The 21,842-nt window shown below is 39.6% G+C and overlaps 1 protein-coding gene across 4 annotated transcripts in view; it reads left to right on the top strand.

Moving 5' to 3' along the window:
* LOC137632971 (actin nucleation-promoting factor WASL-like) overlaps positions 1-21,842 on the top strand; it is a 70,775-nt gene that overhangs the window by 44,646 nt on the left and 4,287 nt on the right. For 2 of the 4 annotated variants that reach the window (XM_068365106.1, XM_068365107.1), the window contains exons 7-11: positions 4,108-4,225; positions 4,432-4,810; positions 6,233-6,519; positions 9,674-9,697; positions 20,605-20,691. In XM_068365106.1, the coding sequence (XP_068221207.1) occupies positions 4,108-4,225; positions 4,432-4,810; positions 6,233-6,519; positions 9,674-9,697; positions 20,605-20,691 (895 nt within the window). The remainder of the gene's footprint in view (positions 1-4,107; positions 4,226-4,431; positions 4,811-6,232; positions 6,520-9,673; positions 9,698-20,604; positions 20,692-21,842) is intronic. The other 2 variants (XM_068365108.1, XM_068365109.1) reach the window with 2 other exon arrangements.

Below are 21,842 nucleotides of genomic sequence, written 5' to 3'. Positions count from 1 at the left end.
GACAATGCATTTCAACTGTAAGGAGCTACTGGCAGTACGTCTGGCCTGGAAAAGCTTCAGGTCTCCCCTTCAAGGCAAAGTGGTGGAGGTGAACTCGGACAACACCACGGCTTTGGCGTACATCTCCAAGCAAGGAGGGACCTACTCTCTGACGTTGTACGAGATCGCAAGGGACCTCCTCACCTGGTCAAAAGGTCTAAACATATCACTAGTAACGAGGTTCATCCAAGGCAACTTGAATGTCATGGCAGATTGTCTCAGTCGGAAGGGACAAATAATTCCAACAGAATGGACCCTCCACAAGGATGTATGCAAGAGACTTTGGGCCACCTGGGGCCAGCCAACCATAGATCTCTTCGCAACCTCGATGACCAAGAGGCTCCCAATATTTTGCTCTCCAATCCCGGACCCAGCAGCAGTTCATATAGATGCCTTTCTCCTAGATTGGTCACATCTAGATCTATATGCATTCCCTCCGTTCAAGATTGTCAACAAGGTACTGCAGAAGTTCGCCTCTCACGAAGGGACAAGGTTGACGCTAGTTGCTCCCCTCTGGCCCGCGAGAGAATGGTTCACCGAGGTACTTCGATGGCTAGTAGACGTTCCCAGAACACTTCCCCTAAGGGTGGACCTTCTACGTCAGCCACACGTAAAGAAGGTACACCAAGGCCTCCACGCTCTTCGTCTGACTGCCTTCAGACTATCGAAAGACTCTCGAGAGCTAGAGGCTTTTCGAAGGAGGCAGCCAGAGCGATTGCTAGAGCAAGGAGAACATCCACCCTTAGAGTCTACCAATCGAAGTGGGAAATCTTCCGAAACTGGTGCAAGTCAGTATCCGTATCCTCGACCAGTACCTCTGTAACTCAAATAGCTGACTTCCTCTTATATCTGAGGAAAGAACGATCTCTTTCAGCTCCCACTATCAAGGGTTACAGAAGCATGTTGGCATCAGTCTTCCGTCACAGAGGCTTAGATCTTTCCAACAATAAAGATCTACAGGACCTCCTTAAGTCTTTTGAGACCACGAAGGAGCGTCGTTTGGTTACACCTGGTTGGAATTTAGACGTGGTACTAAGATTCCTTATGTCAGACAGGTTCGAGCTGCTACAATCAGCCTCCCTGAAAGATCTCACCTTAAAGACTCTTTTCCTGGTATGCTTAGCCACAGCTAAAAGAGTCAGTGAGATTCATGCCTTCAGCAAGAACATCGGATTCTCATCTGAAACTGCTACATGTTCTCTACAACTTGGTTTTCTAGCCAAAAACGAGCTGCCTTTTCGACCTTGGCCAAAATCGTTCGATATTCCAAGCTTATCGTATGGTTGGAAATGAACTAGAAAGAGTCTTATGCCCTGTAAGAGCTCTTAAGTTCTATTTAAAACGAACTAAACCTTTACGAGGCCCGTCTGAAGCTTTATGGTGTTCAGTTAAGAAACCATCTTTGCCTATGTCAAAGAATGCTTTATCCTAGTTTATCAGACTGTTAATACGAGAAGCTCATTCCCATCTGAATGAGGAAGACCAAGCTTTGCTGAAGGTAAGGACACATGAAGTTAGAGCTGTCGCAACTTCCGTGGCCTTTAAACAAAATAGATCTGCGAAGTATAATTGACGCAACCTATTGGAAAAGCAAGTCAGTGTTCGCGTCTTTTTATCTTAAGGATGTCCAGTCTCTTTACGAGAACTGCTACACTCTGGGACCATTCGTAGCAACGAGTGCAGTAGTGGGTGAGGGCTCAACCACTACAATTCCCTAATTCCATAACCTTTTTAATCTTTCTCTTGAAATGTTTTTATTGTTGTTTTTGGGTTGTCCGGAAGGCTAAGAAGCCTTACGCATCCTAGTTGATTTGGCGGGTGGTCAAAGTCATTTCTTGAGAAGCGCCTAGATTAGAGGTTTTGATGAGGTCCTGTTGTATGGGTTGCAACCCTTGATACTTCAGCTCCTAGGGGTCGCTCAGCATCCTAAGAGGATCGCGAGGCTCCGTAAGGAAGACGTACTTAAAAAGGCAGAGTAATTGTTCAAGTCGACTTCCTTACCAGGTACCTATTTATTTTGTTTAGTTATTTTGATAACTTCTAAAATGAAATAAAAATTCTTAGCTCATATGATGTAAACATATTTTGCTGGTCTCTACCCACCCCCCTGGGTGTGAATCAGCTATTATAATCACCGGCTAAGTTAAATATTGAAAAATGTTATTTTGATAATAAAATAAATTTTTGAATATACTTACCCGGTGATTATAAATTAAAGGACCCTCCCTTCCTCCCCAATAGAGACACAGTGGACCGAGGAGAAAATTGAGTTCTTTGTTTACAATGAGTAATGGGTATCTGAACGACAGATGGCGCTGTTGAGTACACCCCCTACCTGTGTAGCGATCGCTGGCGAATTTTTCCGTAGAGTTTTTCTGTCGAGCAACAGAGTTGCAGCTATTATAATCACTGGGTAAGTATATTCAAAAATTTATTTTATTATCAAAATAACATATTACTATTATTATTATTATTATTATTATTATTATTATTACTGTAATATTTTTAATATTATTATTATTATTATTATTATTATTACAAAGTAAGCTACAACCCTAGTTTGAAAAACAGGAGGCTATAAGCTAAAGGGCTCCAAGAGGGAAAAGCTCAGTGAGGAAAGGAAATAAGGAAATTATTTAGCTATATAAGAAGTAATGAATAATTGATAAAATATTTTTAAGATCAGTAACAACGTTAAAATATATGTCATATATAAACTATGAAGAGAGACTTATGTCAGCCTGTTCAACACAAAAACATTTGCAGTAAGTTTGATAAACTATGAAGAGAGACTTATGTCAGCCTGTTCAACACAACAACATTTGCAGCAAGTTTGAACTTTTGAAGTTCCAATTATTCAACTGTCCAATGAGGATCATTCTACAATCTGGCCATAGCTGGAATGAAACTTCTAGAATAATGTGTAGTATTGAGCCTTATGACGAAGAAGGCATGACTGAAAGAATTAACTGCATGGGAAGGGAGCCACAGCCTTGTATCTCAGTTCCTCGTAGGTCACTGCACAGGACCAAGGCTGTGACCTTGCATCACGGCCTTAAGCCTCTGCCCCACTGTGTCTGGGCTGAGGTTTCTGGCAATCTAGTAGCCAAACATCAATGTTGTTATGGTTTCGTATTTAGACACCATGGGACTAATGCATGGAGCCGTGGCCGTGACCCTAGATCGCGGCTTCGACCTCAACCACACTTGGGCCATAGCCCGTGTCCCAGGCTACCTCAGTAATCAAATGGGACAGGTGTTGTGGGCCTGCGTTTCTGTCCCGTGTCACAGCCTCAAACCTAGCAAGGCTCGGGTACCATACTACCCTGGTAGTCAAACAGGATGTGACATCTGTGTTTTTGCTCCCTGGGTCCAAGGCCTGTAAGTCTTGTTACTTTACTAGTAGTGGCATTAGCATATTAAAAGGAAAGAAAAGGCAAAATTATTGAAATTTTAAAGAGGTAATGTTGACGTAAACTTCTGGAGATAAAGGCAAAATGAACATCAGGTCAGTATAAAAATAATTTTTTTTATTGAACTTCAGTTTTTAGTTATTTTGTTTATAAAAGGAAACATTTCCTCTACCAGTTGTATTTTCATTGAGAATTTTAGAAAAATTTCTTCAGACCCACCACAAAATAAGTTTTAGAGTTGAAATGGTTTTCGAGATTTTATATTAGGTATTAAAAGCATATTCTAAGAAATTTGTGTTACATGTAATATGTTGAATATTCTTAATGTATGCATGACACAAAGAATGTAATCCTGACATAAGTAATAAATAATATGTAAAAGGAAAGTAGAATTACTTCAGTTTCTTTATATGATTGTCTTAATTGTTTTGGTGACATCTTTGTCTTGTTTCAAAATTTAGCTTTGTTTAAGGTGCACTTTAGTTTACCTTTTCATCTATGATGATTGTTTGATTAATTTGAGGTTTTCTGGCATCATGACATCTAAGGTCATTGACGCCGACATGTATGATGACCATTTGAGATTCAGTATATTTATGGTTTTGTAATGTGTGGTTTTTATGCAATAAAGTTAAGCCACTTTTTCTTTTCACAGCAAAGAACAAATTGGAATGCCAACTGACTTCAAGCATATTACGCACGTTGGATTTGATCCAGACAAGGGACTTACACAGTTCAATGTTGATGATAAGCTAGAAGGATTTTTCAAGATGGTAGGTAGTGCTGATTTTGCTTATTTTGTATCTTTAGGTTATGATTATACAGTAATATATTTTTACTTTGTTCACTTTTCTGTAAGCCATTACATGTACCTGCTATCTTTTTTATTCCAGTAAGTTTCCAATTCTAAAGACATTTAAGATAAATATTAATGGTAGACATTCAACTTAATTTGCTTTGTATCTATGTGGTATTGTAGGTTGGTGTGAGTGAACAACAGCTTTCGGATCACAGGACCCGAGAGTTCATCTACGACTTTATTGAGAAGAATGGGGGAGTCGAAAAGGCCATGCAGGAAACCCAGCGTTACTCATCACAGCCCCCACCTTTTCTGCCAACATCTACTAACAGTACTCTTCCCCACCACCAGCCTCCCCCACCGCCACCAGTTAACACTGTACCTCCACCCACACCCCCAAATATTCCATCCAGGACGCCAAGCACACGAGCAGCCCCTCCTCCTCCTCCCAGGAATATTCATCATCCACCTCCACCACCACCACCTAACTCTGCACCACCTCCACCTCCACTCACTCCACGTGCTCCAATGCCTCCACCTCCAGGACAAATTGTTGCAGGTGTGTTTTGTGTTTTTTGTTTTGTTCATTTCAAGATGTGACATTTTAGCTCTTGACACCTCTTTCTCAGTTCTTCTAACTCATCGCTGGAATAAGAGATTGCTTTCTAATATGTGAGCATACATAACCTATTTCATTGGGTATGCACTCCTAGCCACACTGATTGGTGTGCACCTCTAGTGCACCATCCATAACTGGAAGTGAACAGTACATTATGTGAGGGTTACACTAATGCTAAAACAATTGTCAAGATTAATGTCCTTATTCATCATTAAAACCAACATGACAGAATTACTTGGTTACTTTTTAAGATTCATGTATCTCCTAAAACATTTCACTTAAATGAGGTGCCAAAATTGGAGCAAGCTAATGTTAAAGAAGATGACCAACTAAGTGAGGAGATACCTTAGGGAATAGATGGAAAGTAGAGAGTTGAAAGCAATGCGGCTGAGGCCAAATGGAAACTATAAAGAACCTATTGTAATGTCTCTTGGGGACCGTGTTTCAGGCTGCAAATAACTAAAAGCACAGTAATGTAAAGCTTTTTAGATTTAGAAATGAAATGGATTAATAATAAGGAGCTTGAATGAAAAAAGGATTTAGAGGTCAACCTCTCTAGGATACTTTTCTAATGGAGTAATTCACTCTTCTGTGGAATTCATTGTGTAGGCCATATTATTATTATTATTATTATTATTACTTACTAAGCTACAACCCTAGTTGGAAAAGCAGTATGCTATAAGCCCAGGGGCTCCAACAGGGAAAATAGCTCAGTGCGGAAAGGAAAAAAGGAAAATAAAATATTCTAAGAAGAGTAACAACAATAAATATCTCCTATATAAACTATAAAAACTTTAACAAAACAAGAGGAAGAGAAATAAGATAGGAGAGTGTGCTCGAGTGTACCCTCAAGCAAGAGAACTCTAACCCAAGATAGTGAAAGGCCATGGTACAGAGGCTATGGCACTACCCAAGACTAGAGAACAGTGGTTTGATTTTGGAGTGTCCTTCTCCTAGAAGAGCTGCTTACCATAGCTAAAGAGTCTCTTCTACCCTTACCAAGAGGAAAGTGGCACTGAACAAGTACAGTGCAGTAACCCCTTGGGTGATGAAGAATTGTTTGGTAATCTGTGTTGTCAGGTGTATGAGGATAGAGGAGAATATGTAAAGAATATGCCAGACTATTCAGTGTGTATGTAGGCAAAGGGAAAATGAACCGTAACCAGAGAGGAGGATCCAATGTAGTACTGTCTGGCCAGTCAATTTGTCTAAACTTCTTTTAAATCAGAAAAAAGTGGTCTTATAGCATTAGTTTTCAATTTGAAAGAAGAAATGATTTTACTGTACATTTAGATCTAATTCAGTATGAACTTAATGATTTTTGGCCATAAAGATTGAATTTATTTTTTATTTAATTTTCAGGCTCTAAGAAGAGTCCTCTACCTCCTCCACCCCCATCAGCTAATACCAGTATCCCACCTCCTCCTCCACCGACGTCAACGATCCCGACTTTGGCAAATTCTGTGTCTAGCAGGGCTGCGCCACCTCCACCCCCTCCCATGGCCCCAGCTCCCCCAGTTAACGCCCCTCGTCCTCCACCTCCACCACCTGGGGGTATGCCACCTGCTCCTCGCATCCCTGGTCCTGCTCTCACTGACGTGCGTTCAGCCCTCATGGATCAGATACGTATGGGTAGCAGTTCCCTCAAGGTAAGTGCTTGTCCTTATCATGTTTGTTTAATCAGTACAGTTTAATGCTTGGGAAATTCTTTTTGACTTTTTTTTTATGAAGATTTGTCTTGTGGTGTTCTATAGATTATTGTTTAATAGATTATCTTCTTTATGAAGTAGAAGTTGCTTACTAATATCTTTGATTATTATCCTTATTACTTTAGAATCCCAAGGGAGGAAAATCACTGTGGCATACGTGAATGTTTAGATGTTGTTGTGAGGTGCACTAAATTATCTATAACTGCTGTAATACTTGAAGGATTTAGTTAGCCTTCTGTTGAGTTATGTACTTTGGAAACAGTCTTGTGTTAGTTTCACTCTTTGTCTGGGCATATTGTCCATACTATGTTGTAATTACCGTGTGTCGTGTATTTCTTTGTCATACTACAGTGGGATGTGCGTCGAAGAAAACAGCATGACAAGTAGAATTACAAAAATCTATATTAAAATATATTTCTATATGGTGTGGTGTTTGTTGAGAATTAAGTCTTCATTGGGCAAAAGAAAATTTGAATCTTAATCTGTCATGACTATCTCTTGTTAGAGGAGACCTTATTATAGTACTATTCTACTTATATCATTACCATTTCATATTCTGTAAGATGGAAGCATGTATTTAAGCATTTATTCTCACTATTCTTAACTTGCTTTACATAATGCAGCACAAGTACATTGAAGGCTGTGCACTTTGGATGGTCACTTAAAAACATGATTAATTATGCTTTCTAAGGCATACCTCATGTTTTCATAAAACTGTCCTTCCTCTAACATCATTCTTTGGCATTTCATTTGCATCTAACTCAACTTGGTAAGGCAAAAATTGGCATTTTTGATATGAGTGATAAAGAAGGAAAGAAGGACTCAAAATTCTTTATCTACCAGTTGCTCATTTCTGCACCTTAGCATTAGAAAAGTAAGAATTTTCTAAATATTAGGGAAAGTCAAGTCAGGATAGATTGGTCTGCATGGTGATCAGTTACTGCAGTTAAAGTTGAATTTGAGAAACAAGGCAGCTCTAGTGTGACATTAGGAACAGTTTATATAACTTCCTGAAACACTTGACTCAAACATTATTTCATGTGTTAAATTTGTCCTGCCTAATATCAAGATAAAGCCATGTCATAATTGGTTAAGTTTTGAATCTGTAGCTATATGGTAGGTCACTTTTACTGTGTTACCTTTAGAAAAATGCATGCCTTTTTTTTCAAGGAGTTGCAGAATAAATAAAAACATTGGATGAAGGAGGTATTATGGAGATTAAGGAAAACTTTCCTATTCTAAAGATCAGTTATGTACAGTAATAGTTTTGTACCAACGAAGAATCTTTGTAATCTTGTTGAAGTTTTTTCTTGCGGATCATGGTTTTCAATATTTTGACTATTCTCTACTCGAAAAGGTTCCAAGTTCTTCCGTTTATTTGCTTAGAAAAGTTTTACTTTAATGTTTTTAAAGTTGTGTGTGGGGTGTTTGTCTTACTTTCTGTGAAGTGCATTATACAAAAGACACTTTAATGTGTAGGATCCTACTTCCTATAGTTTCAAGTGCATGTGTAACGTAAATGTTCTATCTTGAGTATACCTTTACTGGTATTTTATATTAGTAAGTGACTTGGGTGGGAGGAAAAGTTATCAATTGTCCATCTTAACCTTTCCGTTGTGTTAGTAAGGAACTGGATCAAAATGGGTTGAAAAGTTCAGGAAAACAAGGAAAAAGGTAATAGTTAAAGACCCAGAATTTAAAGTAGTTCAGTCAAAAATGGAAGATGCAAATGAAGAGAACTATTATTACATCTAAACACATGAAAGTGAAAGCTGACAAACATTTTATAATAATGATAATTCTGCTAATTTTTCTTTGAGGTTATGTCTCCTTATAAGAGATAGCTGATACCTCTTGGGGGTAACCTTGACTGCTTTCAGTCAGAAAATGAAGATGCAAATGAAGAGAACTATTATCACATCTAAACATTTAAAAGTGAAAGCTGACAAACATTTTATAATGAGGATTCTGCTAATTTTTCTTTGAGGTTATGTCTCCTTATAAGAGATAGTTGATACCTCTTGGGGTAACCTTGACTGCTTGCTTTATCATAACCAAGGGAGTATGTCCAATTTATTCATATATGCAACAGTGTATAATTAATTAGATTATCCTCACCATGTTTTCTCTCCACTTTACCCATCTGTAGTGTCTAAATTTTCATTTGGTCATTATTAAGGTTTTGTTTTGATGTCATGCTAGAATTATCACTCTTGTGTTATATGTAGTGAAAATGGTTTAAGAATGATACTAGTAATTTATGATTGTAGGCTTAGAATCAAAACAGGGTCATTGGTAGCAGTAATAGTTTTCAAAGAATTCTAGTGACTGATGCAGTAAGATTGTGCTTTAGAAATAAAGTTAATAGTTTGCACAGTACTTTTATTTGGAATTTTGTGGTATAGCTTGTACATGAATTACTAAATGATTGCTTGATATGTACAGTTAACAATATAATTGAATAGTAAACAACTTGAACAGAAAAACCAATCACAATTGTTCGTAAATAACCTAAAGTATACGTTTCCTCTTGTATATATTTGACTTTTCTTAAAGTGTGTTTGTCAAGTGTTTTATTTATTCATATCTAAGAAAGTCTTTTAGTAGAATTAAAATTTCTGCCTTTTGTGTAGTCGTAACACCTAATTTTGAAGGACTTGAATTTTTAATAAAAACTTAGATAGATTTACCGAACAAGTTGGCGAAAATTTGGATTTTCTGATGAAGTATTTGCTAATTTTCTAGACTAAATAAAATTTAAGCAGAGCATTGAATGTAAACAAAGTAAATATTAATTCCAGTTAGTGATGGAAAACCTCCTTTCTTTGTGTGTATTTTTGGCATTATTTATCATTACTGTAACGGTAGCAGCAGTACTGTAACTATTTTGTACATTTTCTGTAGCTTGCATGCGTAATACTTCTTATTCATGAAGACTGCGTACTTTGTTGTAACAGGCAGAATGCTAAGAATCAAAGGCAAGAGGTTTTTCCTTAGTAATTTTTCCTTAGGGTTTTTCTTCTTAAGCATTATGGTTAAGGTTAAGTCCAAATACTAAGCCTTGCTTTTTTCCTTCTCCCATTTTTCCCAACAGCAGAATAGTCAGCATGGTGACCAGGTACACTTTTGTTATTTTTTCGTTCATTTTGTTTTTAATGTTGCTTTATTTTATTTTTGCTTCTGTGAATATTATCGTCATTCAACTAAGACACTCTCTAGGCTTTTTTTAAATAAGTATGAAAGATAATTTTTTTTTTAAGTGTGATTGTTATATAAAGGATTTAAATCATAATTTTTCAATATTTAACTTAGCCGGTGATTATAATAGCTGCAACTCTGTTGCTCGACAGAAAAACTCTACGGAAAAATTCGCCAGCGATCGCTACACAGGTAGGGGGTGTACTCAACAGCGCCATCTGTCGTTCAGATACCCAGTACTCATTGTAAACAAAGAACTCAATTTTCTCTCTGTCGGGCAACCGGCAAGACCTACTAATTCGCTGTTGCTAACTGGATTTGTTTTCACAACTATTTGGTGAAGTACACTATTCTAGTTTTGAGCTTTCGCTATGCAGGTGTTTTATCTTCATCTTAAAACTTGAACTCGTTTTGGATAGATTTATTTATGGTGACAAAGAGAGTATGGACTTTCTTTCACTTTTAAATGGCCGACCCTTCCCTTAGACGGAAGTGTGTTTAGGCTTTTAGTAATTATCTTATCATGTTATAGATTTTCCTCTATATATTTTATATCTCTCCGCCTTTATTAGGCCTCTTCGATTAACTTTCCATTTTTTATAAACATATAAAAATAAATTTTAATGCTTTGTTTATATAGACCTTTCCTGAGAGTAGGCGGTCCTAACTTGGAAACCGAAGTTAATCAACGTTGAGCCCTTTATATCGTCTTTAGCTTTTAAAGAGCTAAGAATTTAAAACTTTTTAAATGTAATATTTTATGAAAGAATTTCTTTGATAGTCTTCATACTGTTTTCAAAGATGAACTAACGTTTAGTTTTTTATGCTACGCAGTTGTTGACGTTCAACATGCGCTCTATCGTTACGATAGAGAGAGAGAGTGTATCACGGTTTCACTTTGCAGTAAGAGTAAATCGATTCTGACGTTTTGTTCATTCTTTCTTAGCTTAAATGTTTTAAATTCTAATTTAAACGAACTTTTTATTTGAAAAACCTTTCAGTTTTTTCCTTTAGTCAAATAACATGTTTTTTTGACGATATATAATTGGGCTCTTCTCTTAGGTGCGAAATCAAGAGAGAAAGAGAGAGAGAGATCGAGACGGAGGGAGAGAGAGGAGAGAAAACGTTCTGTTCAAGCGGGTAACGTTGTTCTCGTGTTACTCACGTCCCTAGTCGCTGTACGGGGAGGAAGGATAAAACGATTTTAGGTTTTTATTCTCGTCCCCAGGCTATGTGCGGTGAGAGATTGAAAACGTAGTTATATGAACTAGTGTTTAGTCTCTTTCCCAGCCACTGATTTTTCTTTTTAACTTAAAATATGTTTTCTGTTTTTTGCTGGTATTATGAGCTTGCATTATACGACTAATTTCGCAATTACTACCTTTTGATGAAGGGTATAATTGCGTGTTTCAGGTAGAAATAAGTGCAAAACAGAAAATCGAAGATAAAGTGATATGCGCAAAGTGTTACAGTGTTGCGTCCGAGGCGCAAAGTGTTACAGTGTTGCGTCCGAGGGTTCGTCTGTTCGTGCCTGTCGTTCACCTAGTCCGGGACCTCTTACATGCTCCCAAGCCCAGGGGAGAAGTAATGTCAAACGACTTATGGGTTCGAGAGGCCTTGACCAACGAACAGACGTTTTCCCTCTATGGTATCGGGTGTATCTTACCAAGATCTCCCCTACCATAAGACGAGAGAGACGTTGTTTCTCCTCGCCATCCGTAGGCTTTTCGCATAAGAAACCTGTCACAAGGTTTCGAAGCCCTTAAGCGAAAGTCAGTCCTTTCAGGACAGGTCCAGCGTCCTGGTTACAGCCATTAGGACAGCTCTGACCCTATGCAGTCATCGGATAACTGCTCGCCGCCTAACAAAAGCGTAACACAGACTCCGAGAGTCTTTTTTTGTAGGCAAAGTGTTGCGGTCACAGACGTTACCCTCGTCTATTACCACAACCATTTCCGTTGATCCTTAAGGGGTTGTATGGCAAAACATGCAGTATATGCTTGCCTCCCTTATGGAAGACTATTCTGCCGATTAGTCCGTTGAGTCTAACCGTTTATCTCATCGATATCCTGGCTTTCAGCCAACCTAACGTTCCTTTGTGCTTACTGTTGACGTTGGCGTAGCTTAGTCACGTCAGTCAGGTTGTTTAGAACCACACTCGATGCGGTCTCGTGTGGTTTTTCAGCCGCATTTGGACGTTAGGCCACTGGCTGATGCTCCTGTTGACGTTCAAGACGTTCACTAACAATCGGAGTTGACTTGTTTTGACGCTGTGCGTCAACCTCCGCATTCTAGAGTTGTTTCGACTGCTCAGTCTAGGCAGTCAAAGCAGTCTCGAGTGGACGCTGTGCGGCCTCACGCACCTGTTGTGGTTGACAGTTCAGTTGTTGACAGTTCACAGACTGTCAAGCAGTTACATGACGTTGCGTTCTGGTCCGCTATTAATGCACCAGTGAGAGACTCAGCTTTTATCGGACAAGGTTCCTGTAGATGAAGTTGCTGTTCTCCCTCCTACTGATATTCCCTTGAGGACTCTGTCAGATGGAGAGGAGCCTAAAGCTGCTTAGCCTCCTATGGACTTTAATTAAATCATGATGATTTTTTTAAGGATCTTCGTCCGGATCTTTTTGTAACTGCTGCTCCTCGTTCGCCTAAACGTCAGAGCTTACACTAGGCCTAGCTACTTCGAAGCCGTTGTTTTTAAGCTAGTGCTCACTCGCTCTCCTAGAGAGCGTTACGTTGGCTAGGCGACTGGTTTTTCACCAGGAGGAGTTTGGGGGATACAGCCTTTGCTTTCCCTTCTTTTAAACTGGTTTATAGAGCGAGAGTCTGATATGACACGAGAGAAGTTCTCGGCTTGGGAGTTCATGCCTCTGCCCAGATAGACTTCTCAATTCTGGTAGACTCTCCCTGGCGCCTAGCCAGGAGACGCTCCAAGTTGTTTACAGGTCAACTTCACAGCTGTTGTCGAGCCTTTGAAGTTTTGCTGTACTATTATGTCACGCATAACAAGGCTTTCAGGGATGGTAAACGGTTCCGCCTCAGTCGCTAACCGCGTCTGTTGCCACACCTGCTCCCGTAGACCCTAAATGGGCTTTGCTGCAAGACATGCAGTCCAAGCTTGCGTCCTTGATAGAGGACTTAAATGCGGAGAAGAACCTTCTGGCCAACAACCTTCCAACCGGTCGGTTGTGCGCCCTGTTGACGCTGAGGTAACCTACTCGCGTCTGCCAGTTGAGGTGGTTCCTCCACCGATGCGACCCAGTGTGGGTTGCCAGCCGCACGTTGACGTTAAGCGACGCTCGGAGGTGGTTGTTGACGTTCAGGACGTTCAACAACCAGCAGAGGTGACTTGTTTTGACGCAGTGCGTCAACCTCAGCAACCCGGTAGGGTGTTGACTGCACAACCCAGACGGTCTAGACAGTCTCGGGTTGACGCTGTGCTTCCTCGCGCACCCATGGTTGTTGACAGTTCACAGACTGTGCAGCAGTTCCATGATATTGCGTCCGGCTCCGTCACGCATCCACCAGTGCGACCGGATTCAGCGAGCCAGACGTTGCCCACTCCGTTGCCGTTTCCTCATCAGTTTCGGATGAGGAACCCTCTGATGAGGACGTTGCTGAACAACAAGACGATCAGCCCCCAGCCCTGCTATCCATCCAGAAGATGCTGAAGAAGGAACGCTGCTCAGTCAGGCTGTGGATGAGTCTGGTAGGGACGCTGTCATCCGTGGATCAATTTGTGTCACTAGGAAGACTACACCTCCGTCCTCTTCAATACCATCTAGCTTTTCACTGGAAAAAGGACAAGACGCTAGAAGCGGTCTCGATCCCGGTTTCCGAAAAGATAAAGTCTTGTCTGACTTGGTGAAAGGACAATATCAACCTAAGAGAGGGTCTTCCCCTGGCTGTTCAGACTCCCAACCACGTTCTCTTCTCGGACGCATCGGATGTAGGCTGGGGTGCGACTTTAGACGGTCGAGAATGCTCGGGAATATGGAACTCGAGTCAAAGGACAATGCATTTCAACTGCAAGGAGCTACTGGCAGTACGTCTGGCCTGGAAAAGCTTCAGGTCTCTCCTTCAAGGCAAAGTGGTGGAGGTGAACTCGGACAACACCACGGCTTTGGCGTACATCTCCAAGCAAGGAGGGACCTACTCTCTGACGTTGTACGAGATCGCAAGGGACCTCCTCACCTGGTCAAAAGGTCTAAACATATCACTAGTAACGAGGTTCCTCCAAGGCAACTTGAATGTCATGGCAGATTGTCTCAGTCGGAAGGGACAAATAATTCCAACAGAATGGACCCTCCACAAGGATGTATGCAAGAGACTTTGGGCCACCTGGGGCCAGCCAACCATAGATCTCTTCGCAACCTCGATGACCAAGAGGCTCCCAATATTTTGCTCACCAATCCCGGACCCAGCAGCAGTTCATATAGATGCCTTTCTCCTAGATTGGTCACATCTAGATCTATATGCATTCCCTCCGTTCAAGATTGTCAACAAGGTACTGCAGAAGTTCGCCTCTCACGAAGGGACAAGGTTGACGCTAGTTGCTCCCCTCTGGCCCGCGAGAGAATGGTTCACCGAGGTACTTCGATGGCTAGTAGACGTTCCCAGAACACTTCCTCTAAGGGTGGACCTTCTACGTCAGCCACACGTAAAGAAGGTACACCAAGGCCTCCACGCTCTTCGTCTGACTGCCTTCAGACTATCGAAAGACTCTCGAGAGCTAGAGGCTTTTCGAAGGAGGCAGCCAGAGCGATTGCTAGAGCAAGGAGAACATCCACCCTTAGAGTCTACCAATCGAAGTGGGAAATCTTCCGAAACTGGTGCAAGTCAGTATCCGTATCCTCGACCAGTACCTCTGTAACTCAAATAGCTGACTTCCTCTTATATCTGAGGAAAGAACGATCTCTTTCAGCTCCCACTATCAAGGGTTACAGAAGCATGTTGGCATCAGTCTTCCGTCACAGAGGCTTAGATCTTTCCAACAATAAAGATCTACAGGACCTCCTTAAGTCTTTTGAGACCACGAAGGAGCGTCGTTTGGTTACACCTGGTTGGAATTTAGACGTGGTACTAAGATTCCTTATGTCAGACAGGTTCGAGCCGCTACAATCAGCCTCCCTGAAAGATCTCACCTTAAAGACTCTTTTCCTGGTATGCTTAGCCACAGCTAAAAGAGTCAGTGAGATTCATGCCTTCAGCAAGAACATCGGATTCTCATCTGAAACGGCTACATGTTCTCTACAACTTGGTTTTCTAGCCAAAAACGAGCTGCCTTCTCGACCTTGGCCAAAATCGTTCGATATTCCAAGCTTATCGTATGGTTGGAAATGAACTAGAAAGAGTCTTATGCCCTGTAAGAGCTCTTAAGTTCTATTTAAAACGAACTAAACCTTTACGAGGCCCGTCTGAAGCTTTATGGTGTTCAGTTAAGAAACCATCTTTGCCTATGTCAAAGAATGCTTTATCCTATTTTACCAGACTGTTAATACGAGAAGCTCATTCCCATCTGAATGAGGAAGACCAAGCTTTGCTGAAGGTAAGGACACACGAAGTATAATCGACGCAACCTATTGGAAAAGCAAGTCAGTGTTCGCATCATTTTACCTTAAAGATGTCCAGTCTCTTTACGAGAACTGCTACACCCTGGGACCATTCGTAGCAGGGAGTGCAGTAGTGGGTGAGGGCTCAACCACTACAATTCCCTAATTCCATAACCTTTTTAATCTTTCTCTTGAAATGTTTTTATTGTTGTTTTTGGGTTGTCCGGAAGGCTAAGAAGCCTTTCGCATCCTAGTTGATTTGGCGGGTGGTCAAAGTCATTTCTTGAGAAGCGCCTAGATTAGAGGTTTTGATGAGGTCCTGTTGTATGGGTTGCAACCCTTGATACTTCAGCTCCTAGGGGTCGCTCAGCATCCTAAGAGGATCGCGAGGCTCCATAAGGAAGACGTACTTAAAAAGGCAGAGTAATTGTTCAAGTCGACTTCCTTACCAGGTACCTATTTATTTTGTTTAGTTATTTTGATAACTTCTAAAATGAAATAAAAATTCTTAGCTCATATGATGTAAACATATTTTGCTGGTCTCTACCCACCCCCCTGGGTGTGAATCAGCTATTATAATCACCGGCTAAGTTAAATATTGAAAAATGTTATTTTGATAAAATAAATTTTTGAATATACTTACCCGGTGATTATAAATTAAAGGACCCTCCCTTCCTCCCCAATAGAGACACAGTGGACCGAGGAGAAAATTGAGTTCTTTGTTTACAATGAGTACTGGGTATCTGAACAACAGATGGCGCTGTTGAGTACACCCCCTACCTGTGTAGCGATCGCTGGCGAATTTTTCCGTAGAGTTTTTCTGTCGAGCAACAGAGTTGCAGCTATTATAATCACCGGGTAAGTATATTCAAAAATTTATTTTATTATCAAAATAACCTTTTTAAAAGCCAAAGGCTTTTCCTTTTACTGTATGATGTTTACCCTGATGAGAGTTTTTGCAGAAATCATTTTGGAAAAAATTATTCTCTGGTGAGATACTCAGTGAGAAATTGTATATGAGAGTTCATTTCTACAAACCTCCCATGATATTCATAACGCTTCTTCTCCAGAAGTTCGGTTTATTGATGTTTACCACTAAATTAAAATTAATTCCCATTTTCTTTCCACACAATAGACACATGCTTCTTTTAAAGGTTTACGGGTTTAAAGGCCGCTCATGAATGGCAGAGGCAAGAGACAGTGACATTGCCCTATCAAGCAAATCAATGCCCTAGAGTCTGAGCATATATATATATGACCAGGGCCCACCCAAACTAGGACCAAGGAGGACCAGGCAATGGCGCCTGATGACTTAGCAGATAGACCTATATGCTTTCCCAAACCCCCCCATTCATAGCTCACAAGAATGGGGAGGTTGCAGTGACCAAAGGAACTAACGATTTTGAGCGGGACTCGAACCCCAGTTTGGCGTTTGCCAATCTTGGACATTACCACCTTGGCCACCACAACCCTTAATATAATGCGATTCACTAGCAGTTAATGGCAAGAAGTATAGTGCCAGAGTCTCTTTTGTTTTTCCAGTTTCACTGTCGACATCGGTTTAACTCGGCATACACCTATACCAGATTGTGATAAAGTTTTATTGCTTTTTAAGTTGTCTTCTTCTAGATTTATAAGTAATTACTGCATAGGGATAATACTGTGCTAATGAAACTTTCTTTTAGTTCTGGGGAAAATTTAGAGAAGTTGTAGCTGGGATGATGATGAATAGAACACGTTGGCACCATTCTCTAATACGCATTTAACAACATAAGTTTTCACAGTGATGGGCTTCAAACCTCTTGACTTATTTAGCTTTCTTTGTTTAACCATAGAAGGCCAGTCAATCTTCACTTGTAGGCAGTGATTTTTATCTTACTTGCCCCGTTGTTTGCCCTAACTTGACTTTCTAAGTTGGGTATAGTAGTAATAGTGTTCCATTCAGTAAGGGTTCTGAATATTTACTGTGCCTTACAGAGTCGAGATCCTCTCGTAATACCTCACATTCTTTAATTACTTTAGATCCTTTTGCCGCTTAACCCTTCCATTCCTGCATTCCAAGTTGCAATTTTATACAACTATATTGCCAGGCAGAAGACCGAGTTGGTAGTCTGGATACTTATATCCATCCATTTGCTAAAGTAAGTGCTCTAAATCAACCTCGTTTTTCATTTGTGGATAGCATTTCATATTGTGTGATTCTCTTAGCTCTTTAATATTCAGGGTTAGGGTTGAGCATAGCCAAAGTAGATCGGTTGCATCATTTTTTTGAAGGCCCTGTGTTTGGTTTGCTTCCAAGTTCAACCATTTGCTCATCACATTTTAATGTTTGCTGGGTAAATGCAAACACTATATGATGCTTTTATTATCGAAATGAGTTACTATGAAGAAGGCTTAGAAGAATTAGGAGCAAGTATACTAGAGGTGTTGTTACAAAGGCTTTTTTTCAAACCTGAACTTGTTTGCTCTTGTATCAATTATAGGCAACTAGATCAAAATTTGTTTTGTTTAGATTTATCCTTTTTTTTATGAGCATGAGCACACACAGGACAGACCTCATGAGTGTACACACACAGATGAGGGCTCATTCCTGTAGGAGTGTGGGTGCCCTCAGAAGAGGACTCATGGCTGTGCAAACAAATGAGAACACGGTGCTGTAGAAGTGCAGAGGAGAGAACACACTAACAGATAAGGGTGCGGTCCTGTAGGAGTGCTCCTGCCCACAAGAGAACTCTCATGTTGGAAGTACAGGAGAATGCTGGTGGGTGAGCTAACAGGAACTCATTTATGGGCACACAAACAGGAGCGTATTTGAGGGCGCTCTTCTGTAGGAACATGCAGGCTCACTGAAGAGCTCTCGCTGGTGCAAGAGTGCATGCTAACAGGTAAGGGCGCATACAGAAGTCCTCTGCATTGAAATTGCATTCTTGTCTTCTTCAGTGAGGGGAGTCAAGGAGACTTTTGGAGCAGCACCATCTCCCACAGGGAGAGAAACAGTATAACTCACGTGTACACAGTAACTATCGATTGGTCTTTGAACTTCGTTCATAAAGGGGAAAAATATTCTAACTACAATGTGATGAGACAAAGATGAGACAAAAGAGGAGGAACTTGAAGTTCTCATAAGTGTTATCCTGACCGTTGATGACACTCCAACGGGGCAGAGCTCACAGGAATTCTATGAAGAGACTGCACAATCAGGTGATACGTCCTTAGCACCTTTCCAGGAACGGAAAGACTCCGAAGGAAGAGGATTGGCAGCACCCTTCTGCTTCATACTTGGCACCCGCAAACCTTCTTCCTCCTATGGTGCACATTGATGTCTAAAGATTAGCAACCTCCTGTGGGAGCCAGAAATATGAACATCGGGTGTGGTTCATAGAAATAAATAGAAGTATAATGCAGTATAGTACTAGATTATGTTATTGTTTACTCGCCTAATTTTCATATACATGTCCATCCTCCTCCCCACCTACTTGTGTTGTCAAGAGGGTAGGGAATAACTCAAAACTGAAATAACAAGAGGCCCTGTGCCATTGCTTCTTGCCATTAATTGCCAGTATGTTTCATTAGTGTACTAAAGGCATGTGTATTAAGAGGAAAGAAACTGGGATATTTTCTTTTTTAATTTTGGAGAAGAAGTATGAATATCAGGTAACCTTTTTATCTGTTTGAAATCAAGGCAATGGTAAACAGTGTAATGTTTCAAGATCAGGCATGATTAAGAGGAAAGATGAGAATGAGAATAAGTTTTAACTACAATGGAAGATGAGAGTATTTTGAAAGGATGGCAGCTGTATGAATCAAGGAAGACATGGGCAGAGGAAATTACACTGCCGACTGGATTACTCATTTATGCCTGTAAACTTCCAGTTTGAAAAATTGACTCAAAATACAGTATAGTTAGAGAAGAGAAATATAAGAGCACTAGATGTTTGGAGGATTTCTACTGTATGTAGAAAGTAAAATATGTAGGATTTGATAGGTTGTTAGTTCATATGGAAATGCAACATGTATGCATTAGAATGCAAGTAATATCAAGCTTTGAATGAATATTTGGTATTTTTGGTTATTAAACGGGTGTTTTGATTTTTTTGAAGCATAAACAAAGCTGCACTTTTTCAAAGAAAGAACTGCACATAGCATTTTGTGTTTTGTTGCTTGCTTATTAACAGGTGTCGATTGCAGTTAAACTGTCGTCCACTTGTTAGCTTTCAAGGCTTTTTGCTCTCTACAGTTTTGGATTAGGGGTATATTACCTTGATTTTAAGGAAGAGTAGAAAATAGGGAGACCAAAAAAATTTTAACTTGAATTTTGAGTTTTGAATATGCACTATTTTGACATTTGAGTTTTGAGTACAGTATGCACTTACAGGAGTTCAGAAATATTATACTGTACAGCATTAGAATAAGGATACGTTTTATAGAAAGCATTGTCATTATCATATGATGTTCCCTTAGTTTCTACCTAAAAAACCTTTATGATTACTGAAGTTTCAAGTCGTAAATCACAAAATGAAATACTGTTCTGTAACAAAGTTACCCCTACCTGCGAATGGGTTACGTTCCAAGAACTTGTGCGCAAGTACACTTTGTTTGCAATCGTATGTTTACTGTTTTTAAGAATTAAATCTTTTGGGTCACCTCATAAGAATAAATTAAGTTGTTACTGGGATTGTTAAACTTATAGTCACAAATAACACTAATTAGATTAATGATTTTCTGTTTATATTTGCTTTACAGAGTGTGCTTAAAGAATCTTTATTCTTGAGGCTTTCATTTAATATATTTAGATACTTTGCTGTATAAGTTTTTATAACTTTGAACAAGCATAGGTTCTCTAGAAAATTTTATAAAGTTTCGAGCTACAAGTGTGAAGCACAGTATTGCTTTACCTTCTATAAATGGGATTTTTTCTCTCAATCTTTTGATATTAGAGTAAATTCTTTGTGAGTTCAAATTTGAGTCCAGTAAACCAATTTCATATTTGGTCCTTTCTGAGAAGAGATAAATCCTTTTTATGCCCTCTGCCTTTTATACTAAGACATCTAATCATGTAAATATTGTTACATTCTCTGATTTATTCAAATTAGACAACTTTAGCTCGATACAAAATCACTTCACATTATATTTGTGTGCTTACAATAAAAACAAGCATTGAACTTTTTTTTTTTTTTTTTTTTTTTTTTTTTAAAGTGCCATAAGTAATCCATTGATTTTTATATGCCAGTAGCCATGTGCTGTTCCTTCATTCTTACAATTGTCCCCTTAGAAAGTGGAGCCCATAGAGAGGCCGGCAGTCACAGACTCGAGGAGTCAGCTGATGGACCAGATCAGAGGCGGAGTGCAGTTGAAGACTGTGAGTATTAAATTAATTTTTGTATGTAGAGTAGTTTCACCCAAAGTCCTTTTTATTCATGAGGGTCAATCTTAAATTTATAGTTTGCGGATGAAAAGGATAATAATACCTGCATCTCAGTTTGTTTTAAAGACAATCTGTATTTGTTTACATGATAATTAAGGTTTTGTATTCAGCTTTTTCTTACTACCCTGTCAAGATATCCCACATCCAACAGATCCATGTGATTTCTATCATAATCTAAATCATGCTATGCATTGCTTTCAAAATGATACCCTAACAAAAAAAAAAAAAAAAAACAATGATTTTTCTTTCAACTAAAAGCTTCATATTTTGAGGTCTAATACAGTATTATTGACATTAGGTATCTTAAGTAGAGTGCTGAGGCAGGAAATGTCCAGTAAGTTGCAGGGCTGTTATGGTATTTTAGGGATCATATTTCACGAAGCTCATTTCTCTGGGTGTGGGTGGGACTACTCGCATGCCCTCACCACCTGTTGTTAACTACCTCAAAAACAATTTCAAAGGCTTTTCCATCCCTGCTGTGGAAGATCTTTCTTTCAATGTACAGCTAAAATGGGATTGATTTGAGCTTTAGCATCAGCTAAACGCATTAGTGGACATCAGGCGTTTTGGAGATGTGATGATGGTTTTATCTCTTTACTGACATTCAGAGCTAAGAAATATTCTAAGATTTAACTGTAGCCTCAATTTTCTCACATTTTCTTTTTGGAGAGGAAAGACAGTGATACGTTAAAGAACAGATTTCCTTGTAATGTGAATGTATTAAGTGTTATTTAAACCAAACTAATTGCGTTTCGTATTTAGGATTTTGGGACAGCCTCTTTCCAAATTGCTATGTTGTTTCTTGTTGACAGGGAATTAGATTAAAGTCAGATGAAGGAATTGAAGATTCACATTCATAAAATAGTGAAATATTGTCAATACACTGGAAGAAGGGTTGCGGAAGAATATAGAATTGGTTTGAGAAGAACGCACAAGTGATATAGAGAAAGAAGGAAAGCTTAAGGAATTAATGAAGTGGGGAAAAAAAGTGTAGAGCAAGTCACCTACAAAATCTGTATACTGTACTGAAAGTAAGATGGAGTTATATGGCATATGAGAAACATTTTACAACTTCCAAATGATGC

The sequence above is a fragment of the Palaemon carinicauda genome, chromosome 42 (assembly GCF_036898095.1).
Source record: "Palaemon carinicauda isolate YSFRI2023 chromosome 42, ASM3689809v2, whole genome shotgun sequence".
Taxonomy (NCBI): Eukaryota; Metazoa; Arthropoda; class Malacostraca; order Decapoda; family Palaemonidae; genus Palaemon; species Palaemon carinicauda.
This window is presented reverse-complemented; position numbering and strand designations above follow the sequence as displayed.